Source organism: Vanellus vanellus (assembly GCF_965231255.1).
Source record: "Vanellus vanellus genome assembly, chromosome: 8".
Taxonomy (NCBI): Eukaryota; Metazoa; Chordata; class Aves; order Charadriiformes; family Charadriidae; genus Vanellus; species Vanellus vanellus.
In genome coordinates this window covers 22,834,490-22,854,186 of record NC_138913.1, presented here as the reverse complement: position 1 = coordinate 22,854,186, position 19,697 = coordinate 22,834,490, and the positions used below count along the sequence as shown (strand labels likewise).

Sequence of the window (19,697 nt, the reverse complement as noted above, 5' to 3'; positions counted from 1 at the left end):
GCTTTTTCCCTCTCTTTTCTGTATTTAAAACAGAGCTTTTTTCTTCTTTTTACTCCATTATAGAAATTCATAGCAAGCTCCTACCATGTTTTTCCATGAGAGCAGAGTATGCGTAGGCCTTTGAAAACATTCAAAATGGAGCCCTGTGCAAACAGCAGAGAATTCACATTCTCAGAACTCATTTGTCTTTGTTTTGTTTTGTTTTGTTTTTAAACAGGAAAATCATGAAAGGGAAAGATCTTGATTAAATATATGACATCTGCTCTTTTTAGTCTATGTAGAAGTGATGGTGTGAATGTAGGCATGATTACTGCAGGATATAAACAAACAGGAGGGAATTTACAGACAAAGATAATATCTGTAATGAGACTGACGCTATACTCTAAAAACCAGACCAGCTTTCAGGATATGCAGGTTGAAGCTTTGATCCTCAAAGCAAAATACAATGTGAAACTAGTGATACAAGTTTAACTCATGCAAGTTAATCAATTACATCATCAAAGTTGTTTGTAGCTGCAACTATGGAAGGGGAAGAATATTAAAAAGAAGAAACTCAGTATGTCATTAATCCCTCTTAGAGAGGGGAAAGGTGAGTTTGTCAGAGAACAGAAGAATTGCTGGTGGTTTGGGAATGTGAAAAGTTATGATATGGCACAGAATCAATATATTTATGGACTCTAAAATTTCTGTGTAGCAGGATCAAGTTTAAACAGTTCTTAATCTGAATTTAACTTTGAAAATTGGCATTTGTATTTCAGTGGAGAAGAATTTCTGTGCCTGAAAGTGTCTCTTTTTTTTGGATTTCAACTAGTTGGTCTCATAAAAGACATCATTTGTCCCTCTGGATTCCTTAATTATAGCAAGACTGCAAAAGCATATAGGTTCAGTAAGGAAACTCACGAAAGAAGAGTATTTTTATATTTCTATAATAAAATCCAAAACCAGAATGTAAATGAAACTTTAAAGCCTTAATTAAAAATCAAAGAAATAAATAGAGAGCATGTTCTAATGTGTCCTTCCTTTTCCCAAATCAAAAAGTTCCCTGATCCAAAAGGCTACTGTTTCAAAATGATTAGGAGCATCTCCTTATACCCAATGAGATGAAAACGTTTAGAAGATGTGTGTTTAGGAGATCTTTCTGGAGAGATAAAATTTTCAGGGGGACAAAGAAATGAAATCACTCATTTCAGTTTTCAATGCAGAAGACACAACATCCTAGAAGAGCTTTCTATCACTGCTGTCCATTTATCACCCATTGTTTGACAACTAAAAACCTTTGTTCCCACTTCTGCAGGGGACACAAACACCAAGTAATGCAAGAAGCCAGGCTCTCCAGATCTCCACTTTCCAGCTCAGATTCGACCAGAAGCTGGAGGTCATGGATCGCAGACAGAAGGAAGTTTCTGAATTACAACTACAGATTTATTTATTTTATTTTGATGTCAGAGTGATCATTGTGAGTGAAGTTCTGTATAACATTCCTAAGTGGGGGAGAGTTAAAGACGTGAGGGGAACTAAAGAGCGGAGTTTTAAACCTCAACAATAAGCAGCTCTGTTATTGAAATTCCTATTTATTCCAATCTTCTGAAATACTCAAAGCACTTCGATCTAAAACAAATTCTTACTTGAAATACTGCTTGATCCTTCTGAGAAGACAAATTAAACTAAGCTCTCTGAAAGTTAAAGCACCCGCAGTGGTTTTCCCAGAGTGAGGTCCCAGCAGAAGAGCCAAGAGAAGTTGCGTGTAACAGGCAAACAAATGCACGAAAGGCACGTTAGTTGCAAACCGTAAACTAGCAGTGGTCTTCTGTGTATTTGTGCATATATGCCGAATGAGACCATTTGAGGGCACTGGACTTAATATCTGGACAGTTATTAAGTTAAAACCAAATGAGGTCAGTTCAACAGAAAGCCACTAACTAACGTGTCATGTATCTCAACATGCTTTTGAGTAGGCTCTTGGGGTCATGAACAGTTAAGTTCAAGAGTAAAGATGGTAAGGAAAGGAATGAAATCACAAGGTAGAAAAATCAAAATAAACAAAAAGAAACACTTTCCTTCAGACAATGCATGGCATACACTGCTACTGGAAAATACCAAACATTTTACAAGAAATTGTATTTTTATGAAGCTTAGCTTGGGAAACACAGTCTGATTCCCAAATACCAGCAAGGTAAAAAATGTAGTAAAATTAAAAACAATGAAAAAATGAATTGGATGTTTTTATTTGTATCATGAAAACTTAGGGACAAAGCAAAACTGGAAAAATTAGGAAGCCATATTTCAGGCCTTACACCAGTCTATTACAGACTAGGAGGCAACTGGTGGATTAAACTGCATCTATCTACAGAAGAGATCCAACTCTTCTACCTAAAGGGTAACATACTGGCTGTTATCTGAGTTCCTGCATTAGACCCATGGAAACTACACTGGCTTATGGGGAACATTCGTTTCTTGCAGACAAAGCCACTGTCATGGCTCAACCCCAGCCAGCAACTAGGACCACGCAGCCACTCACTCACTTCTCCCCTTCCCCCCAGAAGGGCAGGGGAAGAGGGAGACAGGAGGAAAAAAGAAAATAAAACCCAACCTCGTGGGTTGAGATAAAGAAAGTTTAATAGAACAATAACGGAAAAGGAAAATAACAACAACGGTAAAAGAATATACAAAATAAAGCAATACAACACAAGTCACTCTCACCACCTGGTCACTGGTTGCCCAGCTCATCCCAACTGTGATTGTGGATCCCTCCCCCCCAGCCAACCCCATTTATATACTGAGCATAACATCTGTGGTATGGAATATTCCATTGGCCAGCTTATTTTGTCTATGCTCCCTCTCAGCTTCCATGGGAAGCTGAAAAAAAATTCTTGACTATTATAAATATCACCTGACAACAACTAAAACAATTATCAAGATTGCATTATCAAGATTCCTTTCATACCAAATCTGAAACACAGCAGCCACTAGAAAGAAAATTAACTCTACCCCGGCTGAAACCAGGACGGCCACTTATGCTATGGTGCAAGTTTTCTGAACGAGCCAAGTATGATGTTGTCCATAGTTCAGTACTGTTACCCATGAGTTAGCCAAGACTAGCAATGAGCCCGCTCCTAAGTAACACCTGTCATAGAAAGACAAGTCCTTGTTCTGCTGTGCCAGCCACAAATAAACCAACAAGTTTGTAGCTATTTAGTAACAGTGACTACGCAACTGGAGATGTTCTCCACAATGTATATCTGCATTACAACAGCATCGCAGAAGTACTTGGAGCATTAGATACAAAACAACAGTCCTACAAAGGAATTAGAAGCTATAGAGACACTAGCTATAAAAGATGGAAGAAAGATGACTGCTGTTTTGGATGTACACAAGGAAATGATGGGGGGGGAGGGAGGAAACACAAAACAAAGCAGCAAATCATCAAGGTGATAGAGTTTCTGGCTGAACTCGGATTTCAACTTAGATTGTCTGGAGGCCAACTGAATACTCAAAACATCCTTTCCTTTTTTAGAGGGCTTTATCCAATGGAGGTTTATTTATGCAGCTAGATGGTAAGACTTGGGAAACATTTCAATAGCAGCAGCACCTGATGCCAGGCTACGTTTACCCAGGTAGCTTAATTTGTGCAGGAGTTTGGTTTTGGTTTCTTCCATATCTAAACAAGCCCTGATATAATACTCAGCTCAGGAGGATCCATATCCTATTAATTCCTAAGAATGATATGCAGTTAAAATTTATCTATAAATAACATAAAACTCGAGTCCCCAAAATAATGCTATAGGCACCTTACTGTGCTTGAGAAGTCACTTCCAAATGTGTATTTTGAAATCCTGGCCCTGTGACTTAGAGCTCTTCACATTTTGCTACACAAGAAGCAATGCACTTACAAAACTGTCCTTCTTAGTGAAAAGAAAAAAGGCTGAAGCATTTTGCCATTAGAAACATGCATAAGTTTCCCAGGTACATGTGCAGCAGTTACTTGTGTCTCTGCTAATAAAGTCTTAAGTTAATATAAACATTTGGTTCATTAAAAGACTTCATTTTCAAGTGAAGCTTGCAATTTGAATAACCTTATTTAATACCTTTTTCTTTTTAAAAATTAAAAAAATATGGAAGAAACCGATCCAGGCACCACTGAACAGACGCTGACCTTGACTAAGTGCCTCTATAATGATGGCTTATGACTAGTATTTGAAACTGTCAGTAGAATTCATTGTACATGAGAAACTGCCAGCAACATCAGCTCATTTTTGTGTTTTGTTTGCTTTTCCTTAGAAGTCTGAAGACACCTGCCTTTTGTGCTGTACCTTTCAAAAGCCAGAGAAACAATACATTAAAATCCAAGAACACAGCTGTCTCAACTGTAAGTACCCCCAAATATGTTAAAGTTATTAAAAACATGAGCTCTACTTTTACATCTACCGTCACCGGGAGAGATTAGAGGCTATATAACTTACACATTTTCACAGCTACACAAATTAAACTACAAGTATCTGATCCTGACACCCATTTTAAAGAGGATTTGCAAAGATGTCTCCAAATGGAAATGCTGGCCCTTTTAAGCTCAGCCATTTATTAATCGCTCCAGATAGGCTGACGCTGCTGTCTCACTGCTGCTTGGCCCAGTAAACCACCCCATACTGAACTCTGTTCTGCCAGTTACTATTTGGCTAGTTTGGGTACCCCCATATGTTACTACAGTCATAGCAATAATGACAGACCAGCTGTGCTCTTTGCCTAGAAGTTAATTCATTAAGTTCCAACAGGACAGTATGTGGAACAGCGTGCTACTTCATATGACAGCAGAGCCCAGAGTCCTTCAGAGGCTTTTGAAGCACATGCAGCCCATGGTAGAGCTTTGGGATGTTATGGCCATGCAACAACAGTTTCACAGGGAAGAAGATGCTATTACTTAAACATCAACACTAAACACCTGGTGGCAGGTGGAAGCATGAACAACTTTTCTTTTTTTCTTCCCCTTTGAATTTACTTGTACTCTTTTGTGGAGCTAAAAAAAGAAAAGAAGGTAAACCCGTAGGGAAATGCTGTTCTCTAGAGCTCTGGTCCTTTGTTCTCTGCCCCCGCCACAGTCCATTCAAATTTGTTTTCATATACCTTCAGCAGGGTGTTCTGCTTTCTAGCAGATGCTTCAAAACTTTTTATGTTAGACACTGCTTGCAGAACACACTGCAGTTCTTCTCTGAAGGAACAGTTGCGATCTCATTAAAAAAAAAAAAAAGGTGAGTGGGGGCATTCAGGCTTGTGTGTGTTGTATATTTCTCATGGCTCTATGTCTACAGAGAACATTTCCCAAGGAGGAAGGAGGCTTTTTGGTGTATTTTTCAATCAAGCAAACAAAGGATTTCCACTTCATGATCACCAGACATTCTTTTGTGAGATAAACAGGAATGAATAAAGATCCTACATTCCTGTAAGTATACAGAATAAAAAGCACCGAGAGATTCTAAAGGTTTATAAACTAAAAAGCTTTTGAAAATCACCACCAAGGAGCCAAAAAGTCTAGCTTCCCCTTTGAATATCACTCTCGGCCTCAACTAGACGCATTTTTTGTTCAACTTTCTCACAACATTCACCTAACTACACTTGCCAGCATGTTTTGCCAAATTAGAAAAACTGCTGCAGAAACCATCTGCTTGACATTGCTTACATATAATAAAGTATCGCTCAATACAATGTATTGGAAATGTTTGGAGATCTTTACATGGGAACCAAAAGCAGCAGTGCTGACTCAGGCAGATCTCCCGCTGATGTCAGTGGGAATTGTACCTGAATGAGTACTGCTGGATCTGATACAAAGCTTGCTGCGTAGCGATTGCCGCTGACTGACGTGAGAACATATGGTTATAGTTTAACAATACCAACTGTGATGGAGATGAGAAGGAAATTTTATAGCATTTCTGGCTTGCTGCTCTTTTATAACTACAAGAAACACTCAAATGATTCGTACATATCTGCTTCTGTAACAGTTTTTCCCAACTTCAGGTGAACAGTGAGAAACTTGCAAAGTTTGATCCTACCTCAACAGGAACAGTTTGAGTCAATCTGTTGAGATAAAAACTTGAGCACCAGAAAGATTACATGTGAAGTCTAAAATAAGACTTCACCATTTCTCTACAGATTGTATTCTATTACCCTGGATGAGAATGCAGATGTTTCAATACCTTTCCCTTGGTCCAATCTGATACAGAAATAAAGCCTTCACGGCACTGACATTGTCAGCCTAGTAGTAGAGACATGAGTGCAACAGCTGCTATACCAAAGGACAATGGATGGCTTCTCAAATTTGACCCCAAATTTAGGTGCTTTAAAATGACAGCTTTAGTAAGTCTAAAAGCTAAGACTGTCACTGAGGTTACAGCACTTGCAAATCGTGATTACAACAGCAGTACCTCTAGGGGGACAAATCAAGCCCCCTCCCTCACAAGGGCTGCAGAAGGATGAAGAACAGCAATGCTAAGAAAATAACAAAGAGAAGCTATGATGCATGTATCCACAACTCTTAACCACAGTTTTAACAGAAGGGATTCTGCACCTTCAATACTTCCTAGGAAGGGGCCATATTAGAGATTCAAATCCCAAAGAGTAGGTGAAATACTTCCTATTGCAACCCACTAATTAGCAAACACCCATCACAAAGTTTGCAATTTGCTTGCAACTTCCAGGTATGTGCCCTCTTCCCTTAAATACTACAATAAAGACTCAAGTGTTTTGCTTTAAAGAGTTTCTGTTAGCTTTAGTTTACCAGCCATGGAAATGTTTCCAGATCATGTCTGGAAAAGCTCTACTCCTTTTGCTCAGACACAGGGACACAAAAGTTGAAAACCATCACAACTATTGTCTATGTTTCTTTGTGTGATGAAAGCCAAAAGTGGCTAGAATTTATAAATACAGATGCAAGAGAGATCTTACTGCAAATCACGTAGTAGTACAGCTTTGTAGTAAGCAAGCATCCTCGCTGTTAGATATACCCGGGAGTGGGTAGGTATCTTGCTGCCTTTAGGCTTCCAGGATAGAGAGACTGAGAAGTTTCAACTGCGTTGGTTGAAGAATGATCATAACTTAGTGTTTGACCTCTGTTTTGGGCAAAAGCTAATGCATCACGACCTTATAAATTATTGCTCAAATCACTCCTGAATTAAGACAGTAAACAATGTTTGCAATTCCGGTAAAGTGAGCCTTGAGAATCAATGTGAGGAACATACCCCACGGCTGGAGTTCAGCAACAGAGAGGAGACTTTTTCTGGTACATTTTGTGAGGAGGTACTCCGACTACCTGCTCAGCCTCAATGCTTGACTCATTCTTAGTACTACAGATGAGCACTCGGGTTTTCCTATTAGCCCTCTTGGAAGAGAACCTATTTGCAAAGGGATGGTGAGCAGGAACACCGAAGTATCATTAATATTCTCCATGGTACATCCTTCTTACAAGACTTCTGTGGACCGAGAAAATTATATCAAAAAGGCCTTGATCCCTGAAAACAGGGCCCTAATCCCACATGAAGGGCCATCCACAGCATCACAACACACAATTAGGGAACAGTAAAAGAATAAAACTATCATTCCTGTAAAACTAGCACTCCTGGAAGACAGCTAAATGTTAGAAAAAAAATGTTTGAAAGTTAAAATAAGGATGTTTGGTTTAGAGGAATCATCACAGAAGGGGCACCAACTGAAATTCCAATCCAACTGTAAAAGAATTAGAATAATTAACATACAGAGGCCCCATTAATTTGGTCTCATGATAGCAGTTCCCACGTTACTGTCACATTAAAAAGCTGTCAGCCTGGGTCAAGTTAAAGAAAGAGAAAAGACAACGCTTAAGAGTTGTGTCACAGCAGTTATTCAAAGGAACACGAAGCCTAGTTACACACAGTAAAACACTGACTTTAGGAAATGCTTACTTAACATGGACTTCAGTGGTGGAAAAATAAGGTCTACCAGCTTTACTGTGCCACTCCTGAACAGCCGCTTACCTTGCTTATAAAAGATCACTTGACAGAGCTATATTTTTCCTTTTGGGTGAGTTATTATACCTTTATATCTCCTCCTTCCTACGTACCTATTGAGAAAAAAGGTTTAAATTAAACAAAGCAAGTGGGAAAAGTAAGAAATACAGCTCACAGCTCTAATTTCTTCCCCTTTGCAAGACTAAGGTAAGGAATACAGCATGTACCTCTCGCCTTAAATGAAAACAATTCCAAAAGTAAGTTGATGCTGAAGCAGCATCAACTTACACAGTTAAGCCCAGAGAAGCAAATCCTTGTTATTTATTTTTTGACATCCCTGTGTTACCTCACCCTTGCTGCTTCCACTCTTGCTCATGTTGTTGTATATTGTTTATGTCACGTTTCTCTTTTCTGACTGAAACTGTAATTCTGTTCCTTGGGGTGACTGAGAAAAGGGCAACCATCTACGGTTCAGTGGTTTTGCCTGTATCATCACTGCACAGCAGCCAAACTTCAACCTACCTCAAAAGTACGGAGTCTCAAAGTGCAGTTTCACACAAAACTGAAGTTTTGTTTAGAGGATTCCGGCCAGAATTCTGTTAAAAGCAAGAGCACAGCTATATTCAGAGTGAATGGGATAAATTGGGAGCAGGACATGACATTGCCTGTGATGTCTCTCACATGTGAACACAAAGCAGCAATTCCCAAGAAGTGCTGAACAGAAACATTTGCAAAGCTGCAGGAGGAACTGAACTTCAGCTCTGTACACAGTCCCATTTTATTTAACACTTCATCAAAGGAGACATGAGTTTTATTTTGGACAGTAGACTTTATTAGAAATTTTCTCCTCATTCATCAGTAAATTCACATTAAAATATGCTGAAGGCAGCTCAGTCTAAACATTTGACATCCTGCCATAACAACAACTTCCAGTTTAAAAACTAGATAACTGAACAGGCAGATAACTTGAAACATGTAAGAAATGCAAATAGAAAGCAGCATCTTAAAAAATGGGACGAGCCTGAAAAATTAATACATTTCAGGTGGAGTTGGGGGAAAAACCAAAATCAGTCACCCCAAGATGGGAAACAGTTAAATGAGAACTCCACAGACTCTAAACAGATAAATAAACATTATAACCACACATACATTAAAAAGAGAACCAAGTACTTAGAGTTCATACCACATAAAAATTATAAATTTGTTCAAATAAAAAAGTGACAAGCTTTCTAAAATACGAATATTCTAAATTCTTGGGATAGTGAATATTTTTTTATAAACTGCAGAGCTTTGGAGGGACTAGATTTGGTCTTGAAAACAATGGACTGCATCTTACTGTTACCATGTCCAAGAATTGATCTTTCTGACACATACACCAGTTTTTTTACTCTCATGTTTTTAAATCATGTACTCTTCTTCTAGACAATAACCTTCTTTTTTAAATGTTAGAACTTTTAGAGATTATAGGCCTGATTATGTTGAGTGCTGAACACTCGAAGTTCTCAATGATTCTGGATACCAAAGGCAAGGTTTAAATATTTTTCAAGAGTTATTGTCAAGATTTTTTCCTTTCCTAATTTATTTTTATCTATTGGGGTAAGGTGTAGAAGAGAGAAAAAAAAAACAATTAAAAAAACCACATTATTGAAGAATGCTCTGTCCTGCATGACTGGATCTTGCAGTTCAGATTTTCTATTGGCATTTACTAGAGGCAAAGATGAACCAATGTAGGAGAGATGAGAATAATGGCCTTCAGGACTGTAAACACAACAGGCAACAAATACATGAATCTCGATCAAATCAATGTTTTCACATTCTTTAGTAGTCCCCCACAGTGATCTGCTTTCACTGGTTCAGAAAAAAAATATATATTAAAAATTAAATAACGCTTAAGTGTCCATCACAAAGATTTATATTTTGCTGTAAACAATTTTCTGCCATTTGCATTGATGTAGTCCAATGTGAGGCCAGAGGGTTCTAGATGTCTTATTGGTACTGTAAATAATTTTTCAGAGACAGAGGCAAAGGTAGAATTTCTATATCATGCAGGCGGTCTCTGCCAAGAGCAAAACGAATTGATCTTCGGCACAAGTCCATTAAAGGCAGGGGTTCCGCTGAAAAAATAGAAGAAAATAAAGAGTTAATTTTTCACCATCTCCATTTACAGGCAATGTTTTATTTATTAACATAGATTCTGTATTGTATTAAGCAGTCATAAAGACAGCTACGGTATTGTGAAAAAACAGACAACCATGAGGCAATTAAGATAATCAATAGAAGCAAAGACAGGTTCTGCACATTTCACCCGTAAGTGACTGCAAAGTTTCAGGCTGGGCTTCCTTATCTGAAAAGCTTAATATAATAACCCAAAAGCACTCTTGAGGTTTACAGAGTTGCAGCATAAGAAGTTATTACTTCCAACAAGATTTCTAACACAACAAAGAGCTTTTACTCTGTTTATAACATATTTGTCATGTCGTGTTAAGGTGAACTAGACTGGCAACTTCCGACCCTTACATACCAGTTCCTTCTGCATCTTAGGAACTGGAAATGGTACTTAAGAGTAACCAAAGTTCTCAGTAAACACTGTTTTTCCTGCAACACTCCCTTAGGCTTTCTTTCTAGGAAGTTCATTGGAAGCAAAAAAAAATAAAAACACCCTCAAAAATCTAGAGGAAATTTAACCTCTTCCTCCATGAATGAATTAGGGGAGGAGGGTTCAGCTGACTAGAAGGCAGGGTGTGTGTTCTCATACACAAACACCCCCAAAATACGCAAACAACATCTGTAGATGCCCTTAGTTTAATGTAATGAAGTGACTTAAGTAATTGTCAGAAATGCCTGGCTGGCAGCACTTAAGATTAGAGACCCAAACAGTGATCTGCAGCATCTCAAACCATCTCACCTCTACAATCCACAAAATTGCGGGAACGTCATAGAATTTCCATCTAATAGTAGCATGAATGACCTCTGTGACTGCAGACTTTGCAATGGAAATCTTTTTGCAGTAGGAACTGGAATAAAGCTGTAAAGTCTTTAACCAGTTACAGCTATCTTCAAGAACAACTTTAACCAGATGGATTTGGTTGCACGCGTTGGTTTAAAAGGGGAAGAGCTTAAGAGACTACAGGAAACTCTTCCTCTTTACATGATAAAACAGTAGTAGCCTTTAAAACCTTACTAGTACTTTCAAATGGAAAAAAAAAAAAAAAGTGCCATGTGCCTATATTATAGCAATAACCTTTTATAAACTTGACAGATTACTTACAAGTGCTCAACATTGTACAGCACTCAGTGGATTTATCAAAAGTTCTTTTCTGTGCCACATGTAGATTTACACAAACTATGTTAAACTACCAATCCTTTAGCTGATATTATTTTAAAGCCTACTTGAAAAAAAAAACATTACAAAGCACAAAATATCTGACTTAAGGATTGGTTTTATATGCTCTAATTGTCTGCTCTGGTGACACACCACTGACTTAATGGATTTTCCATCGTTTATCCCAGCATCACATTTCATTTGTATAGGCCACAGTTCCCCAAAAGTATCTAGGGAAAAAGCTTAGAAAGCATTCTGTTGTATGCGGAAAGACTAAAAAGCTTATTTAACTTTATAACCACTTCAGTAACTTGGATACGGAGTCTTCTCCTCCTTAAAAATCCACTTAATCTGTAATTTTGGCTATTAAAAGATTAAAAAAATAAGACCCCTCATATTCCAATAATAAAGTAACATTTTCTATACATCGGTGGTGATAGTTTTTATTTTTACGTACCAGAATCACGAACGTTAAAACTTATGGGATGAAGCTGTAAAATTCATTAACCAGGATTAATAAGTAGGAGCAAAAATAGCTCATGAGTTCCAGGACACAGAATACAACATATCTTACAAGTCTTACACCATAAACAACAATTTTCTGAGTATCTTCCCAGAATCTCTGAGATCCCATTAAGAAGATGTAAAATAAAGACTAAGAGTGTTTAAAGCCATTAACTGACCATGTGGTCTCTTTTTTTTTCCCCTAGACAAAAGAACACGTAAAACCATCGTAGCCATCTGTGCAGCCAGGCACAGAGTTAGTCCTAAACTTCAAAACACAATTTAAGGAAAGGTTAAAATATTTTTCAAGCTTGAAATGCTAAATAAATGTCTCCCGTCTCACTTCTACGGGGAATTTTCAAATGCTAAAGAAAATGCCCCCAAGTGTTTACAACAGCTGCTAAATTACACATACTGAAAGTGTTTTTGAAACCGGAAAATTTAACTGTATTCTTTTTAATCTCCTTCCCATCCAACAGCAGTTCAAACCTACAACAAAATTAGAACAGGTTTGTCCTACAATACTAAAATAAAAGTTATGTTTTCTGCAGTGCTGGCTATAAGAACTTGAGGAAAATTTGTAAGAATGACATTTTAAGTAAAACCTTTTTACAGCTGTGTACAGCCCTAAATTATCAAAAACTAAATTGTGGAAAAGAAATGATGTTAGTTTTCACACTAGGTTATGTAATAAGTGTAAAACTGTTTAAAATTAGAGACCGACAATTTTCATGCAGCCTAACTCAACAGAACCATTATTAAACATTTGGTCTGTACCTTAATGCACGCAGTCTCCCATACCTCACAGCTCACATTTTTACTATATATTTTACAAAGAAGGATCATTTGGAAAAAAAGTTTAGGTTTTAAGAAGCACAAGTTAGGTTCTGAAAACTGTACGAGCTCTAGGGGGAGGCATTCGTATTGCTCTGGGGAAGAGGCAGAAGAAAGCTCGCATAAAGATTGTGCAGACCTTTGATCCCGTGCTCTCCGGCAGCTGGGATTGCTTCTCAGCTCTGGCACCGGGCTGCATCCCTGCCCTGAAGCTGAGAAGACAGCCTCAGCCGTGCACTCTTCTCCAGCACACCAGGCCCTGCCAGACGGGTGCCACCATGTGTCCCGGCTGGTTCCCCACCTTGGGACTTGGCACAGCAAAGGCACGCCAGAGTGACGCTGCCCTCCAGGCGAGACAGAAGCAACTGGTAATTTCAGAGATGCTTTAACATTCATCAGGTGCCAATATCTGGCAGAGCGCCTGGCCACCAATATCTGGTGTTCACACTGGGTGCTGAGCCCAGGCTCTGCCGTGCCCCCATAGCTGCTCCAATGATTCACCAGTTGCACCAGTTGCGAGGCATTTCCTGCGCTGCAGCTTGGGGAGAGGGCAGTGGGACGATGTTAGCACAGCACAGCATGGTGGTGAGGAAATGGACCGCTGCAAAGAGGTTGCTCATCATCTGCCATAATGGCTAAACTGTCTCTCACACCTATGCAAACACCAGAAGTGCTGCGGGTTTCAGGGAACTTCAGTCAGAAATAAAAGTATCACAAGTAACTGGTCCTTTCGGAAAGGAAAGGAAAGGAAAAGTTCAACCATCCTGAGTATATCCTGCTATGCACCCTGCCTAACACACACACAGACCTGATGTATGCAAAACACTCAAAAGCACATTCAACTGTTCAAAACAGTATTTCCATTTGAGATCATACAAATAATGCTGAGAAGAGAATATTCTAATAATGCAAGAGATGAGAAGATGAATGTTCTGAAGCCACACGGTTAGCTGCTGTAAGTTTGGCTACTGAAAAAGTCTTTCACAACATTAAATATTTACCTTTGAAAAACTTTTAAGTTAAAGGGTATTAACTGATTGTCAGAACATCCCACTACTTAGTATACCTAACATGTACTATAAGTGGTGTATTTTTAGAATAACCCACAACGGAATGGAACCGGAGCATTCAAGCCCCCCAGAAGAACATAAACCAGACATTTTGCCGAATTTACGTGAACTCCAGTAATGCTCTTGCCATTAGAAAAAGAAGGAATGAATTGCTGAGCTGGAATGCAAAATTGTAAAGAAAACACGATTCACAAGAATGGCTCTTTGTATTAAATTCCCAACCAGGCTAAGAAATTCAAAGCGAGACACTCCAGGGCAAGGGAGCAAGCTTTGCACAGGAAACCCAGAGCTTCCTCTCAGGCTCCAGCAGCACTCCGAGGGAAAAGTGGAGCTACAGCCTCTTGGGTAACACACACACACTGAGCCTCGCGCCAACTCCCCTCACCTTCCTGAACGTACTTTAAGGAATCATCTTCTCATTTAAAGTTTACTATGAAACCTCTTCACCCAAAGGTAGCTCCTCAGAACTGTCACATTACAGAAAACTATTTTTCAAGAGGGGGAAAAAAAAAAAACCAGTGAAAAAATAATACTGCTTAATTTATGTGTCACAGTTTAATTCCCATGTCTCCCAATTTTGTACCAGTAGTTCACAAGAAAGTCCATTAAAAAAAAAATTTAAAAATCAGCCAACAAACAAACCTTTGCTTCCACTCATCCTCAGATGCGTATCTGCACCAGCCCCACCATGGGTGACAGTACAGGGTACTCTGTCTCAACCCCTTTGTTCCCTATGCTGCTGTTACACGCACACCAACACCTGGGAGCTGGGGGTAAGGCACAACAGCCGCTCTTCTCACAGAGCTGCATTTCACCAAGTGGTGCACAAAATAGCTTAAATAGCTATTTAACTTATTAGCTAATGGCTTAAAAATAGCTTAAATAGCTATCCAATAAAATTAAATACATTAAATTAAATAAATAAAAATAGCTATTTAGTAGCTATTTAGCTGTCAATAACACAAAATAGCTGTGTTTATATATCTAGATATATTCGTTCTAATGGTATCACTGACGGTTTAAGGACAAAGGCAAAAAACCGTTTGTAACTAGAAACAACTATGTGCTTGTGAGCATTTCTCCAATAAATATGCATCTGCGATAGCAATTTGCACATCATTACCAGCTGAAAGTTCATTTAGTTTTGGCAACCTGTAGTTATTTAACAATCTGGCACTCCAACAAGACTGCCTCATCTTTGTAAACAGGCTTTTATAGTTGAGATACTATAGTCATTTAGCATCCAATAACACTAAACATTATTAACTGCAACGTTACATAAGGCTCCTACAAAAGAGCAGCTTTTAGCACATAACACTTATTTGCCAAATACTTATTTTTGAAAGACGTTTTTAAAGCTCTAACAGCACATAACTTTCATGGCTTTCATTAATCTATGAAGAACATATTTTTATCTCATTTTATAAAAATCAAGAGTTGGAGGGGGAAATACCACAATCAAAGCAAAATTAATGCTGGCTGACAAACAAAGGAAGTGTTTGTAAGAATCATCATCATCAAATATTAAGAAATTTTTTTTTAGTTATTTTATAGGTCTATGTAAGATGCCAAATTATCTTCTATTTTGATATTTTTCACTTTAAACTTATTAAAAAGCACTTATATTCAGTGATTCATGTTACTGTTTCCAACTGCTGTAAGCCAACTTTAAAGAGGAAAAAAAAAAAAAGAAAAAAGAAAAAATACAGTGTTAGGAGACAGAGATGCAATCGCACATCATTAAATAAGTGGATGACATCTCCCCAGCCCTTACTTTGCCGTGCTAACCACAGTGCCATGAGGGAAAAGCCACCTCATTAATGAGTCAATGGCGACACAGCCTTTCCTGCCGCAGCATCACCCATGGCCCGGCAGAGGAGCGAGGTGAGGCAGCACCGCCTCGAGAATGGGAGAGAAAGTATCCTCTTGCAAAAATAACACGTGCCTGGTACACAGAGAGGAGTCTTGGAAAGTAGGCAAGTGCATGATGCCTCTGTTCGTATCCTAATTGGGCATTAGGTTTTCTATATAGGTTATGGACTTAGTGGCTATTGCCCGGTGCCCCTTTCTGCCCTCTCCTCTTTGCCACCAGTAAGTCAGCATCACTCAGGTTCCTGCCCTGCACTGCTTTTCACCAGTCAATTTTAACCTCATACTTTGCCAAGATCAGCAATCATCATCATCTTTAGAAGGATGATGTCCCCAAAAGATTAACCTTTGTCACAGGGAGGGGATATAAAACAGACATGGTATGACATTCTTCGGCTGCCCCTGTTCTGGTGGGCCTGCCATAAACCAGACGGGAGGGGAAAGCTCTCTCCATGGCTTGCCGCCACTCTGCTACCTGACGCCTACCTGTTCCGATGGACGAGCCTCTGTCCCCCATCAAGGCACCTGCGTGCCCACCATACTCCAGACTGCGGTATGCTTTTTAAAATCCTTTTTCTTGATTTTTTCCCCTTCCTCCAGGTATTAAAACACCTGCTAAGGGGTAACGTAGCCTAAGTGTTTCCATTAGGGTGATTTAGGGTATACAGAAATTTGTAACTACCATTTATCGCATACAATAAACAAATATATGTAAGCTGGGAGTTTTCCTTCCAACCTTTCTGCCAAAGCTTAATTATTGTTTTAATTTTACGCAGTACAGGCCAAATTCTTTTCCCCACATAATATGCTATATAAATACACCCCCTGTGACATATTTATGGCTTCCCTGATGCAACTGATGGAAAATTTGAGTCATTTTCCTTAAATGGCACAACCTCAAGAAAGGAAATTGCAAATAATATATTAAAGAACACAGGCTATGACCAGTCATAAAAAATGCTAATAAATCTCCTAACAGCAATGAAAATTCCGTCAAAGGATACCAGGATAAAAGAAATCACTTATCTATTTTTCCCACAGATGTCTTTAAGCTCTGCAGCCTGACCCAGCAAATGAAGCACCTTAGACCATCACCTCTTAATTACAGCTCAGGTGATCCAGAGGAATCACGGCTCTCATGAATTCGGCAATTCAAGAGGGAACACCCTGGTTCGTCCAGAGCACTGCCATTTTTCCCTAAGGCCCATGTTTATCTATCCGAGAGCACGGGACTCTGGCAGACTGCTACCAAACTCACGCTGGCATCGCAAAAGTCACGTGCCATGCAGCCCCGCGCTCCCCGGTAGCCCCTGATGCTCTCTCTCACCGCGGGCAGAGCACACACACACCCTCCATCAGCCCCTCCGCCATCGCCCTCCCACCCACGCAGCTCCTGTGCACACAGCTGGAAGCCATCGTGCTCGCTTCTTCAAAAGCATGCCGGGTGGCAGATGGCGAGGTTTTTTGTTATCCGTCAAGGCTGATAAACAGCCTCTGTCTCCAGCAGTTGTCTACTAGGACAAATAAAGCTTTACGTAGTTCCACAGCAGCACCTTGCTTTTAGCAGACAGGGTGGGGACGTAAAAGCACAAAAATAACACAAACACCCCCTTGTATCTGTGCTAACCCACATCCCACAAAAATGTGGTGCTCGAAATTAAATATGTTGAAGAGAGAAAGGAAGGCAAGAAAGCTTGAATAGAGGGAAGGACTCGGGGATAAACCTCCCTCCTCCTCCCTCCTCCTCATGTCTTGTGCTGGGCAGGGGGGATTGTTGTACAGATACCTCTGGCTTTTAAGTGTTAATGCAGTTAAGCAGAGTTTAAAACTTCAATCAGGCATTATTTAGCAGAATTAAGCTGAAAAAGCAGCAATGAACAAGCAGATATTCTGCAGCATCATTTGTTTTCAGTTAATGCTCTCCAGCTGTACTTTCTTGAGAAGGAAAAGAGCTGAAAAGCAGAACAGAATGAAAACAAACCAAAACCAATCCCAAAAGCCAGTGGCCTCCTGTTAGGGGCTGGACAAAGAATCTCTCGCTTGAGCACAAGTATGTATCTCCTCACAATTTCTTTTTTGTATTCAGTGTTTGCAATCTCCTTTGAAAAAGACACAAGACAGAAAACCGGTCCCGACTCATAAACACCACAGCACGCGCCTAAATCCAATGAATTTGACACAGGCTTAAAATTTGTTCTTAAAGATTTCAATTTAGTAGAATTAAGCATGCCTAAACATGTTGTTTGAATCATATTGGTTATAGGAGTGTTCCTCCTAGAAAAATAATCTGCCTATGTACATTTGTAGGAATATATATAGAGTCCTGTATACATAGAGTCCTATATATATATATATATCTGTAGAAACTCTCTTCTGAGAAGCTCAATGTGCCCTACAGTTCTTACACCCACCAGGTGGGTTTATGATCCACCTAAAAAAGGCTCTAGATCAAGCACATTTAATATGTAGAACAGAGCAATACAAAGTCTGGCCCAGGCCAAATCTATGAGCAAACTTCACTGTGGAAACTTTTCCGAAAACCTTCATTTTCCAAATTACAACAACTAATTTAAATGTACATATGCATTACAATAATTCAATTTCCAATAACAAAAAAAGACACAGGTATGATTCATATTTGAAAACATTTTAACACACTATTTCTTCAATCCAGAGGTTACTAAATTGTACGGCTCTACATAATTCAGAAGCCACGAAACAGAGCCAGAGAATAATGAATTTTACCAGCAAACAAGCAGCTTTTTTAAAAAGGAGCAAAGGCCTGTAATAAGCTGTGTTTGTTACAGCTTGCTAGATTTGCACGCTGCCAGAGCGCCAGCGAGAGCGGCAGCCACTTCCCTTCTGAAAGGAGCGGCGCAGGTATGGTTTCATCCCCAGTGCGCATCGGGAAAACGCAAATAGGAAGGATAAGCTAGAAAGATTTGCTTTCTGGCCTTGATTTGTTTGTTCTTCTCCTCCCCTCAAACGCTTACACAAAACAACTCTTCGCTTTGTTCTGGAACACAGTAGGAAGGTAAATTGAGACAGTTACTTCAGTGATGATCTAAACAGTCTGTAGTAGAAAAGACACCCAACATAAATAAACGCTCTTCAAAAGCAACAAACATGAAGTGTTTGACATTACAGATGAGCCTAAGCTACAACCGTTGGCTTCTTAGTTCATCCCAGCTCAAACTTCCCCAAGTTTAACATGTTGGGAATGAGAATTTGGCTTAGATTAATCTCTAATGTATACTTTATAGCTTTTACTCTTAGAAACACATTTATCACCATTAAATTCAGCTTGTGTGCCAGGCCATAAAGAGAGAAGATAAAATATACCAAGGTGAGAGAAGATTAAAGCTTGGATGAGAATTTCACTGAGTAGATGCACTGGAGTTCAAAGACAACGTTGTTCAGGGGTTATGGACAGATTTATAGGCAAAGTAATAACTGAGAAAGTTGAAGGAAAGTTCACGTTTCAGAGATGAACCACTGCAGACAACTATTGTGACAGGAGAGCACACACTGCAACCGATATGCAACACGACGACTGAAAATATGAGGCAACAATTTCTTGTGGTTTATCCCTTTGTGAAATGTGCTTCAGAAATGGGCAAATCACACAAGCACACACCTATAACAACCTTTATGGCTGGAAACACGTCTTCATTGTTGGGGGCTTGGGGGTGGGGGGCAGTCAGAAAGATATATTTTAGGTGAATCTTCCTATCCCTCAATTCATTGGCACATTTCTACCTCAATAGTATTACAGCAGATGTCGAGATTTCTTGATGGGAAACCTAATCGTGCTGATTAAAATAGTCTAAAATTCAAAATTGTAAGTTTCACAGCTGTTCTTAAGCACATTTTTTATTTTGGGTTAAGCTAATCAAGTACACTTGAGTGAGAGAGAATGAATGAATGAATGAATGAATGAAAGAAAGAGATGCACACAAAAAGCCAAAATGTTGGAACTACATGCTGAACCAGGTGGGTACCTGGTTGCCTGACTGCCCCATCTGCCCTTCTCCCACCACCCTATTTTATCTACCTGTTGTATTTTGTAAGACACATTCATTGTGCGGGACAATGAAGGACACCCTGTCATCTTTCCTTGTACTCCGC

General features: G+C 39.3%; 1 protein-coding gene across 1 annotated transcript in view; it reads right to left on the bottom strand.

Annotated features, from left to right (window-relative positions):
* Positions 1-8,799: 8,799 nt before the first annotated feature.
* SPSB4 (splA/ryanodine receptor domain and SOCS box containing 4) overlaps positions 8,800-19,697 on the bottom strand; it is a 91,825-nt gene continuing 80,927 nt past the window's right edge. The window contains exon 3 of the mRNA XM_082486932.1: positions 8,800-10,084. Within this exon, the coding sequence (XP_082343058.1) occupies positions 9,957-10,084 (128 nt within the window). The 3' untranslated portion in view covers positions 8,800-9,956. The remainder of the gene's footprint in view (positions 10,085-19,697) is intronic.